The sequence below is a fragment of the Stigmatopora nigra genome, chromosome 1, assembly GCF_051989575.1.
Source record: "Stigmatopora nigra isolate UIUO_SnigA chromosome 1, RoL_Snig_1.1, whole genome shotgun sequence".
Taxonomy (NCBI): Eukaryota; Metazoa; Chordata; class Actinopteri; order Syngnathiformes; family Syngnathidae; genus Stigmatopora; species Stigmatopora nigra.
In genome coordinates, this window is record NC_135508.1 from 16087501 (window position 1) to 16099938 (window position 12438).

Sequence of the window (12438 nt, forward strand, 5' to 3'; positions counted from 1 at the left end):
CATAACAGTCATTTATTCTGATTGTAAAGCTATGCAAATAAACAATTAAAGATGTGTGATTTCTCCATAATTTAATCCATTTCAGATGACAAAATTCCATAGGTATGTCCATGAAGAAATGTGCCAAGTTTAAACTGGTATAAATCACTTGGCTGTAGGCTCATTTAGAACAATGACACCATCGGCAAACTTCTGCTGGTATTCCCGCTCGGATCGCTTTCTTCGGTAGACATCATCTAACAAGAGAAAGACACTGATGTGAGGGAAAAGCAACGCAATTTAGACTACTGTGCTTTTAATTTGCTGATTCCGACCAATGATTAACAAGCTCTTATAAATGTGGGGCTGTAGTTCGAAACATTTTTTGGGAGAAATAACAACCTGATCTAAAAATTTCTATATTCGGTGAAGCTTTTTTCATACACAGTTCACCTATTGACTATATCATTGCTGCATATGTATAACTACCCATGTCCATTGTAGAATATAATAACGTTAAATAAACATTGCAGAGTAGTGGCTGTTTGTTTTATATTTCATTGTCATTTTTTAATACATTACGTGATATAATCAAAATGTCATAACAAAGTTAGCAAGCTTGAAAGAATACTCAAACATTGAATCACTTTGTTTTAACTCCCAACTGCCAAAGACGGCTAGAGATGTCAAATCCATTTGGACTGGGAGAGTTTGGGAGGAAATAACCGAGAGTTTATTTGCTAAAATTCCAGTTCAAATAGATTGGACGTCTACTATTGATAAAATAAAAAAAAATGTGATTGGACGTTAGACATCGTCAATGGCACTGAAAATGTTAGATAAGAATAATAACAGATTCAAACTGAACCTTTAGAAAATGTAACTTATTTTTAATTTAATTATAAGGTGTGTATTATATGTGTAAATAATATTTCAATGTATTAAAGATATACCCGAGATGGAAGTACATTTTATGTTCACGATGGACGAAACCAAATATTAGCATTATAACGTTTTTTTAAACACATAAATGTATCTTAATTTAAAATAACAACAATTTAAAAAATATTTTACTTTACGAAGTTACACTTACAAAACGTTTCTTTTCCTATCCTCACGTTGATCATGATCCACTCCATGGCTCCCCCGATGCAAAAGAAGATAGGAAGAAATCTATACGGGCCTAAGCGACGTTTCCCGGGCACGAAGCTAAGAATTTGGCGCAGTGCTGTACTTCTCTGAAACATCGCGGTTTTAGACTTTAAATTTGTATGTTTCTCAAGTCATGGATGTTTCATAAAGGTCCTTTCCAAGGAGAGCGGGTGGTGCGCTTGTTTTGTTACATGTCTTAAAAATCCCGGGCGGCTTACTGCAAATGTCAGATGTGTCTTTATGTCAATGTATCATGGTGAGAAAATCGAGCGCACAATAATATACGTCATATCCGGACATTAAATGCGTTTTGTTTGCTTTCACTCTTCAAGACTAGGCAAATTCAAGAGACAAAATTATGTACTTGTACTGATTTTGTACATTTTTAAAAAATTAATGTTTCTTAAAGACGTATTACTTATTTTTTGATTATTTATTATTCCGTGTTGTTATTTATGTTTAGTTTTTTTATGCACGTTGTGGTGAAGCTTTAAATCTCGTTATACTCGTATAATGACAATAAAATCATTCACTTCAATTTATTCATCTGTTGGAGTAAATGTAATAGTTTTAACATTAATTTGGATTTTTTCCACAAGTTAACAGTACATGCCATGTCAACACTTTGTTCAGCATTTTAATATGACCATAAATATGTCTATCGGAAGATACACCCTTTGTCAGTACGTATTGCCCAAATCTTTACTTAAATATGTGGAAATAGATAGCATGGTTTAGATCATTATACAGACAGGTGATAGCAATGTTGAAAATCCATTTGGTTAGTTTATACTTGGGGTTAAGTTCTAGATACAAAACTAAAACTCACACATACAAATATGGATTTATTGATGACAAGTGTAACAACATATGAAACCATAGACACATCCACTATACACATACATTAAACACATGCAACAACTACACGGGTCAGATAAAAGTACCATTCAAATGACGAAACACTAATCTTTCATTGCCATGGGCTCATCAGAAATTTACTAAAGGTTTGTTTATGTATATATATATTTTCTAGAAATAACTTGAGGCAAAATGTCATTTTTCTTTAAACCAAGTGCTATATAGCAATCCATGATGGTTGCTAAAGGCCAAACCAAGCATCTTTTGTGCTACTACTTTTGTATTGCGTGTATATTTGGCCTCTTTGAAAGCGTTGTATACCAAGACAACGACTAAATTAAATTTATACCATACATACACACAGGCAACAGTTGACACTTGATGCTCCCATTCATTACATTGTTGCAGAATAAAATATACAGAATGTATTGCTCTTCGAGAATGTACCACATACATTTGTATCAAATACAAAAAGTCACAATTTTGTATATATATATATTTTTTAAAGGTGTCCTTTGGGAATCGTCACTCTGATGTCTTCTCAGTCATCCTTCATGGGGAAATTATTCTCTTAATTATTTTTGGGACAAACAATTGGTCTTTGTTCATCTATCTATGCATGCAACGTACAATGAGAGGCAGGGCAATAAGATGCATGTCAGCTTGTCAAAGCTTTAGATTTAGAACATCCATTTTTGTTCATCTTTGTGTTCAACAGGTCCTCATATCAGACTGAGGAAATGTGTTGTTATAATTGCTACACTGTGACTTTTTTTGTTTGATGGTGGTGAGATTTTCTAATGGAAAAGTTAAGGTTTAAAAGCTTAGAAGACACTGCTTTAAAGTGTGAACCGTGCTTAATAAATAAAGTATTGGTTAACCGCTGAAGATAAATTTCATACCATACAAAAATCCTCCTTTTATGCAATGTATTTAGACATATGGGTCAGTCTTCCACTATTTGTGCCGGCCTACAGAAAGTCCAGTGGTGCTCAACAGTATTCTCATTGGCCCGCTCGCTCATATGGTGAACACGCGTATTCCGTATGGTGAAACCTTGTTTCATGATGTAGTCCATGAGGTGAACTCGCAAGGATACCTCCTGATGATAGTCACAGGGCCCAAAGGTGAAGGACACCTGGCAGTCTCTGGTGTCCATCATGTGTTTGTTCCACTTGGTGAAATTGTTGGAAATACCCTCCAATAAGGCATGGACCTTCGTGGTTATGGTTAACTGTGTGATAATAACGGCTACTGGGTTGGAATATTTGGACAGTTTGCGGGTGCTGGAAAGTTCCACCACCTGTTCAAAGATGTCTGGAGGGTACAGCGGCTTGGGATCACTAAGGCAATGAATCAAAGGTTCGATCTGGTAGAAGTCTGCCTCTTTCTTAAGGAGATCTGTCTCTGTAAAATCAGCCGGGAGAGTGAGCTCCGAAGACCGCAAAAAGTTCAGGATGTACCTGAAAAGCGTTCCGTCGCGGTCAATGAAGTAATTTCCTTGGGAATCGCGGGCTGTTGGGAAGTCCCCGCGGAACATAGCCCCCAACATGGAGTCTGGATAACGTTGCAGTGTGGATAAGCTGGTCGTGTAAAGGTGACCTCCTACGTTTAAGGTAACAGGAGTAGTCACCTAGAGCAAAGGAGAGAGGAAAGTGCTTATTTTTGTGTTTCCACGTCTTTAAACTTATATTCTAGTTTTTATGTACGGCACTTTGGCTTCCCTAATAGACCTTTTAAATGTGCTATAGAGGTAAAGTTGGTTGATTAGACATTTTTAAAACTCTTTTACTCCATTTGAAAGCAAATACAAATACCATTTGCATTCTTACTTAACACATTCCAGCCTCTGAAATCATGTCATCTATGATCTCCAGTCTATTGTATGTTGATACAACATAAAACTGAAGACATTTTGCTCCAGTCTACATTTAAGTGAAATTTGCACCAAATCTGTAAGAAAATAATTCGGTTGGACCTTAAAATGCCCATCAAGTGTTATCACTCCAAATAGTGAATATAACAATGCTAATAACACATTTTATGTATTAAAATCAAAACATTTGTTATTGCACAGTTGTATTTTGGAATACAGTATTTGATGCAAATATTTTTTCATCAATTTTCAAACAACCCAATGGCACTGGATATGTATGTAAGTACTTCAATATAAGCACTTTGTGGAGCATAAATGCATCCTCTTTATGAAAAATAATCCAAAAACTATTCAATGTTCATTCATAGAGACAATTCAATGAATTTTGAAGGTACCTTCAGACTCACCACACAAGGTGAAAATATTAAAAATGAGAAACACGTGAGGAGATATATGATATTTTTGAATAGATGTGATATCATGTGTTGAGAATCTCTTACCCTATGGCCCCAGCCTCCATTATCCATTTGTGGAGAAATACCCAGTTGGTCAGGACCAAAGCGCGGGGAGGAAGAAATGTTTGCCTTAATTCACTTTCCACATGTGAAATAAACAGAGAAACCTCGTGAAAATCTTCAGTACAATTTGAGCAAGCTCATTATAAACAATAATTCAAGTGATAAGAGCTAGCATTGCCTTATTGGCTTTTTGATCTATTAATGCCTACTTCATTAACAAATGGTAATCCCTAGCATCAGAAACAAAAGTTAAATATCATATTATAATTATAATACATTTGTATAGAATTAATGTTGAACATAGCCAGCACCTTACTTTTTAGTTAACTCTCAAGTGCACGGCCGAGATTCGAACCCTCGACCTATGGAAACTTGCGCTTTTTGCTAACCACTTGTCCACCGTTGTCCCTATTACAAGATAACGTTGTTTAATCGCATGGGTAGATACAAAGCTCTCCGGATTCCTAGCCCAAAAGTATTGACAATGCGTTATCAATGTTAAAAAAGAAAAACATGTCAAACATTTATTGCAACAAAGAAGACATCCTATCTAAGCATTAGCTAGCCTGCTAGCTAGCGCGGCTAGGCAGATGTTACAATGAAAAGATTTGTATCTTCAAGTTATTCATTTTAGACCCACGGAACGATTACGTGCAAACCCACCGATTCTCTTTTTTTGGCTTTTCTTTTCTTTTTCACCCCGAACGACTGCTTGATGTTGGTGTGTGGTGGTGCAGATGTTAGTGAATGATGTCCACCGCAGCCAAGCATACAGTGATATGTCCTGCCCGTTTACACGCGTCGTTACGGTAAAATGCCACTGCAGCCCCACTTCTGAACATCATCAATACTTTAAATAAAAAAAATATTTCGATTATCGCCACATTTTTCCATGGTAATCTGTTAACTTTTAACCACTGTTGAATTTTTTGGTTGAAAAGTTGTTATCAGGTCACTTTTTAACTCAGATATGTGCGGGTGGACATTTAGACGACTATAGACGTCAAATTAATTTTGACTGGGATGGTTAAACTGCCAAATCCTGCACTGTCGATAATAGAGGTGAAATGCATAATGGTCTGCGTTTAAATGTTTAAAATGTGTCAGCAACAAAGCTGACCATAAATAAATAAAATTGATGTGTCATTTCTGACTGCCTTGGATGAAATGAAATTCATTGTGTACATATATTATACTGATCAAAGGCCCAAGAATTTAATTTAAATTACTTTGTAATTTTAGCAAATATCCTATCTTTGTCGAAGCAATTTCTACCGTCTCTTTGTGGCATTGTTGATTTACATCAATGTTCAATAGCAGGAAATAAATTAACACCAGTTTGGTCATCTGAGGGTGGTTACAATAAAATATTTTTTTTTGATCTGCCTAGCAACTAGCTGGTGAAGTCATTTACTCTACTGGTAAAAACGGGTTCCAAACAAGAAAATGAAAACAAAAGCAAAATTCCACTATTTAACTATAGAAACGTGTTTCAATTTTTATAATGGATGTTTTCTTTTTATTTTTTTATTTTTTACTACAAATGCAATTGGACATTTTGGGAAGGAACCAATTAGTTACTTTACTTCAGGTTTTTGTGGTGTCTGTATTTATTTACACGTTTTATGATGTTTGAAAACTGCATACTTGGAGGAAAGCCATTAGAACCAATACAGCCAGGCATTCTCAAACACTGTTCTGCCCCCTTTGTTGACCCATTGACTAAAATTATGACATTGTAGCCAAAAAACAATGTGAATCTGTTGTATCCAAAATTGGAAACTTGGATGATCTCTAAAGTTTCTTCAAATTCAATATGGAACCAGTAAGCACGCATGCACACACGACAATAATTTGATTTCAGGTTGATTTCTTTATGCCTCCTCTTGCTTCTTGTTGCTGGATAATGAACTGAAGCATAAGTTTGGCTGTGCGACAAGGCTTCTCCATCACCACAGAGTGACCACAGTTCTCCAGCAAGTCCACTCTACATCCTGGCAAGACTTCTGTAATAACTTCAGCTCCAGACACATCGACCACCTGGGTCAATATAAAAGTATATGTTGATATTCGATATATTGATTGTAAATTTTGCTTTGGAACAGATTTCCCCACCCCAAAAAAATGCTATTTCTTTGTTCAATGGCTTTTCAGTGATACATATATCGAAACAGTGTACAAATGGTCTTTTCCTGTATGAAAACCATAAATAGATAGACTTTACCTGGTCCCTTTTTCCCCATATCACTTGTACTGGTGCAGTAATGAGATGCAAGTGTTCCTGTAAGGCATATCTGGATTTCTCACTAACAATTTCGAGAAACACTGTTTGACAAAAACAAATAAAATCACTGTTGTCGTTTCATGCGTGATCAAAAAAAAAGCCAGGATTTTTTTAATGAACCAACCTTCTTCATAAAAAGAGTTATGTGGTTCTCGGACATCCACTAGTCCTTGGAGAATCTAAAAAAAAAAAACATGACATGTGGCAACTTTCGAAGATTACTACGGAGGAATAACATAAGTAAGTGAACTGACCTGCTGAGGAATCTTGAAGCGAACATGTGAACACAGTCTAAACATGTCCTCCATCTCCACCAGAGTGGTTGGGATCAGTGGAATATTCAGTGTGTAATGACTTTGTTGCAAGTCTTGCAGAAGATTATCAAATTTTGTCTCATTTGGATGTTTGATACCTGCAGGATGAGAAAAATGATGGACACCATAAACTGAGAGTGTGAATCATTCCAATCACTATAGGTGTGTAGTAAGAAGCTAGCATTTTTACACAGGTAGCTTTTTGGATATAGTATTGTACTAGCGAAAGTATTTTTAACGCAACATACATATTACGATAGTATGAGTATTTCTTTTTCAACCGCTTTCTTTCCTTCTCTTAATTGAGGCATCATTATTTTCATCACTTTCATAAATAACATTATTATTTCAGACATGCAAGTGTTAGCTTATCTACCCACCTCTGCAAATGGTATAATGTAGAAAGAGCAGAAAAGAACATAAATGCAAAGACTGACCATCTGGACAAATCAGGGTCAAGCTGCAAATTTCAGAAGGATAGGTGGCGGCATACACCCCGGCTACATTTCCTCCCATGGAGGTCCCAACCACATGGAAAGGTTTCCTGTTTAAGCGAGTGGTTTCCACAAACTGGAAAGAATGAGGACATCAAATAAGTCTGTTGTCTGTATTTCATAGGACTTTTTTTCAGTGTAACCTGATGAATCCTTTTGGCTTGACCCACAATGGAATAATCCTCTGTGTTGCTGCGTGTCGTACCCTCATGGCCTGGCATATCCACACACACGATGTGCAGATGTTTTGGAAGGTACTGGGAGAGGGAACACAGTTAAATAAATGGATAACAATAAAAGGTTGTCAGACAAAAATGTATAACGAATTTAAGGAAGATGCAGTTACATTTATTCCATTATCATTTACTATAAAGACGGCCGTGGTGCCCACTATGCCAACTACAGTCTTGCCTTGTGGGTAACGTTGGGGTAAAGTTTTTCTACATTTTTTTATAACCCAACTCATCTCAGCACATGAGTAAAAGTAAAATGTGTTGCATTCAAATTTTCCCAACACACTATTTACCTTGAATCATGAACTTCAGAAGATTTAAAAAAAAAGGTAGATGTCTAACTTGTAACTATGTTTTTTTTTTCTGTATATGCATTCCCCCCTTCTTGCTACTGTCACAATGGAATTTACCGGATACAGGATAAATAAAGTTATCCAATCCAATATTAAATGAGGTGGCCTGGTGGAGCAAGTTGTTAGTGTGTCGGCCTCACAGGTCTGGGGTCTTGTGTTCGAATCCAGGTCATGTCCATCTGTGTGGAGTTTGCATTTTCTCCCCGGGCCTGCATGGATTTCCTCCGGGTACTCCGGTTTCCTCCCACATTCCAAAAACATGCATTGTAGGCTGATTGGACACTCCAAACTGCCCGTAGGTATGTGTGTGAGAGTGCATGATTGTCCTTTGTCTTTGTGCCCTGTGATCAGCTGCCCACCGATTCAGGGTGTCCCACGCATCGGGCCCGGAGTCAGCTAGGATAGGGTCCAGCACCCCCCGTGATCCTAATGACGATTAAGCGGTTCAGAAAATGAGATGAGTTGGGGAGATATTAATTGATCCAGTTAATTCAGCACTAACAACATTGTCTATTAGCATTTTTTTTCGGCATGGCGGACAAACGAATTCCAATCATCCGATTAAAATCTAGCTATTTCCTCTACGGTTTTGGCTAACCTTGACAAGTGTGAGCCAGGTATCTTTGTGTGTAGAGAAACTGTGTAGCATCAAAATGGAAGGCCTCATTCCTGGCTTTCCTCGACAAGAATAACAAAAGCGGTAGCCTCTGCAGTCTGCATAATAGACCTGAAGACCCAGAGTCCTCCTCCAGTACCTGCACAAAGTCGGTAATGGTAATTTTAAGTCCTTATTTACAGTGTAGGATTGATGTAGCTTTAAATATCAAAATATGTTGCCTTTGTTGGGGACAACTTTCGCAAATATGGTGGGGATTGCTGTTAGCAGCCTTACCAATAGTACACTTTAATGAGTGCTGATGGCCACAGCAGGAAAGAAGCAACAAATGCCATAATGGGAATAGCCAGTGTTCCCCCAGCAATTATAAGCAGATTCACAATGTCTAATTCAGCCGCCATGTTGGTCCTGCTAGAAACACAGTGCGTATCCATATAAACCATTGAACATATATTACAAGATGCGGATCATTTAATCATTCATATTTTCTGAAAGCAGCAAATGACTGATAATTTTGACCTAATCATCTTTTATCAACAAAGGTTTAGTTTTTTTGTCAGTTTGCCTTCTTGGAATATAAAGTTTCCTGTTCAGATACTTTAGAGAAGTGGACTTACGCCTCAGTTGATTCAGGTGGCCAAATGCAGGTTCAACTCTAGGTTACTTTGAAGGTTTTAAATGTAAAAGTTAGGAGAGTAGACTTAAATTCCAGAAATTTGCAAAAGCTTCATCCCTGTGGTGTGCAAAGAGTTCTGCCACATTATGCTGGCTACAGATAAACTCATTGATTAATGTTCATCGTGGGGAGGAAACTGGGCCAACGGATTATTCGGTCATTCATTTAAAGTGAACGTACAAGTTGATTTTTGCAAATGACATTTGGTAAAATAAAATTAGAAAGGTAATATGAAAATTGTGCAGACTAAAACCTTTTGTCATGTTCCACCTTTAGAGTGAATGGGGAACTTTTTTTTTTTGACAGAGAGCCATGAACAATTCATACTTTCAAATATTATTCCTTAAGGGCCATGCACAGAATTTAAAAGTAAACATACATGAAAATGTGTGCATTTTAAAAATTATTTTCACCACTTTTAAAGTAGAAAAGGTCTCCTATTGGTGCGTTCGGGAATTAACTCTCACTGACGTTTTCCATATTTTTTTTTAGCTCACAGGTTAGCGAAGATCCATATGCACCCATCAAAAGAGCCACATATGGCTCCCAAGCCATAGGTTACCCACAAATGGGCTAGGGCTTTATGTACTAAATGTACCACTGGGTGTCAGGAGAGAGGCTCACTTTTAAAATGTATTGATGACAAACAGGAGCACCCAAGCTGTGGTTTTAGCACCAATAATGTACAAACTCTAGCAGGAAATTTCCACATGAGGCGTTTTAAAATGTTGTAGAAAGTTGTTTTAAAGGGAAAAATATCCATTCATACACATTTTTTTAAGTGTGCTTGTGTCAACATGAAAACATATTACGCAGATAACACTGGGAATCAATGAATTAATAAATAGCAAAAGCTTGCTTTGTAATGTGTTCAAACACACTGACATTCATGGAAAAACTCACTATATAATGAGTGGATAATAAAGTAGCAAAAAAAACCCCAAATAAACAAAAAAAACTTGCTTAGTTAAGGGCACTCAATTCACAATGTTATGGAGTGAACATAATGTTTAATTCTGTGTAATTCAGCAAATATTTGCATTGAAACAGCATTAGTGGAAATTAGTCAGCATCCATCCGATTGCTTGCAGAACTGGCATATCTGCAACCCCGGACCTCTATTGATGACCTACATACAGAACTAACTAGAGCAGAACAAATGTTGAAAGATGCACACAACCTCCGAATTCTCCTAATAATATGGCACAAACTATTTGTTTGCATTTGACAAACATAGCATTATCTTTACGTTGCTCTTGACAGGGCTCATTTCAAAGCAACCAATTTGTCAATGGAATGTACCAACAAAGTTAGCGCCAATGGCACATGATCAATGACAGCATCACTATGGATTGTGACATTTGAAATTTTGCAAGATGCTTGTTATTCTATTGCGAAACCTTCAGCTTCCTCCCTAAAAGCTATTGCCAGCGTGAGATGCCGCCTTCAATGTGGGAGGGACTGCGGAAGCAGCACAGACCAGCGGTCATCAGTGATGACTCATAAATTCTGTCAATGGTGGTCAGATGAGGGGGTGGCACACCAAAACTAGATAAAATATTAAATACTTGGAGCAACCATATTCCACATGAAGGTCATTCGTATTAGATGTTTGTCCCTTCAAGGCAGGGATGTCAAACTTGTCGCAGGCCACATTGTAGTTATTAAATGACAACTAATTGATTGGCAAATGAAAGATTAACAGACATTGTAGACCTCCAAATTTTCCAAGCGCTCTTTTAAGTCTTTCAATTGCCAATTCATTTGACCTCTTATGGCTAGCACAAATCGGGCTGCATGCCTTCTGCTGATTACTGCATGGGTGAATTTGTTGAACGCTGCATTTTCTTATCCATACGCAGCGAGCAGCAGACGTTAGCTCATTCCATTGTTTTGATGTCACTACAACCCACAGTAGTGTTCTCTGCGTTGTTACTATTTATCCTCAAGAAAACAACAGGGGTTTGCCATTCTTAGTTGTATATTGTTATTGATATTAGTTGACAAAGTTGGCTGCAGTGGCTGTATTCACTTTTTGCCAGTTGCTCCTTGTGGTATAAACAAACCACTAAGAACTCATTTAGATAGGATTACCAGAATATATAGTTGAATCAATATATATAGTTGAATCGATTTGACACCAATTGTATTTGAAGCTCCCAATTTATTTAAAATTAAAACATTGTTTTTGTTGTCCTACAATTAAGGTTAGAAAATCTCAAAATAAGGCAAATTTACAAAACAATGCATACCTTCGACTTGGCAGTCAAGCAGTGCAAATACATACTCACGTTATTATGTCAGAAGCCAAACAGAAAGCGCAGCTGAACTGTTAACACAGCTTGGCACTATCAGGACAGCTTCTAATGACCGGGATGTATTTGAATGTTGCTCGAAGTGTGCCTATTCAGTGATAAAAAGACAATTTTAGTTTTCTTTCTCTTCACAGTCTGGACTTATCTTAAACCTTCATGTGTTTTAGAGAGCCAATAACCTATCGATGGACGAGATGGAAAATTATGACAAACACTGACAAGCATTTGTTCCAGTACGTCCGTTGTAAAACCTGACTAAAAGAAAGAGGGTTTTGTCATATAAAAATCTGGTGTTTTGTGTTCTACAATAGTGTCAGACCAGGATCGGGACAACATTCTTTATTGCAGTTTTTCTAGTAGCCTACTTATTCACATTATATAAATTCCTAGACTTCTACCCCTGTGGCTTGCTCTCTTTTTGAGCCAAAAAGCCCTAAATTGAGGCTCTCTTTTAGTTAGGATCAACAGTGAAAGGATGGAAACCCCACTTCTTTGTTTTAACGTCACAGCAATTAATACTTGTGTCCTCGCGGCCTGAACAGAGTGTTGTCTCTTATTCAAGCTTGGAAGACTCATTCTCCTCGTGACTCTTGTGAGGATAAGCGGCTCATAAAATCAATGAATGAAAGACTCATTCTTCAAAATATCCCTCTGCTGTCAAATTACCAACAGCAGTTGCCATATTTGTGTACTTTATACACCTGGAGACTGTTTAGTATCTAAATTGGTTATTTTAGACTACCATTACTATACCTACAATCAAGCTTATT

At 37.1% G+C, this 12438-nt stretch overlaps 3 protein-coding genes and 1 long non-coding RNA gene across 6 annotated transcripts in view; 1 reads left to right on the top strand and 3 right to left on the bottom strand.

Moving 5' to 3' along the window:
- The window catches only part of LOC144195120 (uncharacterized), a 3263-nt gene extending 3193 nt beyond the window's left edge, over nucleotides 1–70 (top strand). The window contains exon 2 of the long non-coding RNA XR_013326052.1: nucleotides 1–70. This exon is cut by the window's left edge and continues 1184 nt beyond it. This is a non-coding gene — a long non-coding RNA (uncharacterized LOC144195120).
- uqcc5 (ubiquinol-cytochrome c reductase complex assembly factor 5) overlaps nucleotides 1–1395 on the bottom strand; it is a 1559-nt gene extending 164 nt beyond the window's left edge. The window contains exons 1-2 of the mRNA XM_077714512.1: nucleotides 1073–1395; nucleotides 1–236 (exon numbers count right to left, since the gene is read on the bottom strand). The exon at nucleotides 1–236 is cut by the window's left edge and continues 164 nt beyond it. Coding sequence (XP_077570638.1) covers nucleotides 145–236; nucleotides 1073–1226 — 246 coding nt within the window. The 5' untranslated portion in view covers nucleotides 1227–1395 and the 3' untranslated portion in view covers nucleotides 1–144. The remainder of the gene's footprint in view (nucleotides 237–1072) is intronic.
- Nucleotides 1396–1956: 561 nt separating this feature from the next.
- On the bottom strand, nucleotides 1957–5058 carry kctd6b (potassium channel tetramerization domain containing 6b). 3 transcript variants are annotated; one of them, XM_077731460.1, is made up of 3 exons: nucleotides 5047–5058; nucleotides 4366–4458; nucleotides 1957–3622 (listed from the first exon to the last, which is right to left on the bottom strand). In XM_077731460.1, exons 2-3 carry the CDS (start codon nucleotides 4390–4392, stop codon nucleotides 2936–2938), a joined length of 714 nt encoding a protein of 237 aa, XP_077587586.1. In that variant the 5' UTR covers nucleotides 4393–4458; nucleotides 5047–5058; the 3' UTR covers nucleotides 1957–2935. The 3 variants fall into 3 exon arrangements, with proteins under 3 accessions (XP_077587586.1, XP_077587580.1, XP_077587572.1); XM_077731454.1 differs by lacking the exon at nucleotides 5047–5058 and adding an exon at nucleotides 4700–5038; XM_077731446.1 differs by lacking the exon at nucleotides 5047–5058 and having other exon boundaries at nucleotides 4366–4681.
- Nucleotides 5059–5357: 299 nt separating this feature from the next.
- Nucleotides 5358–9175, bottom strand: abhd6b (abhydrolase domain containing 6, acylglycerol lipase b). The gene is made up of 8 exons (XM_077721526.1): nucleotides 8954–9175; nucleotides 8660–8816; nucleotides 7619–7732; nucleotides 7419–7551; nucleotides 6922–7079; nucleotides 6792–6846; nucleotides 6608–6708; nucleotides 5358–6423 (listed from the first exon to the last, which is right to left on the bottom strand). The coding sequence occupies exons 1-8, from the start codon at nucleotides 9118–9120 to the stop codon at nucleotides 6244–6246; spliced, it is 1065 nt and encodes a 354-aa protein (XP_077577652.1). The 5' UTR covers nucleotides 9121–9175; the 3' UTR covers nucleotides 5358–6243.
- Nucleotides 9176–12438: the final 3263 nt, after the last annotated feature.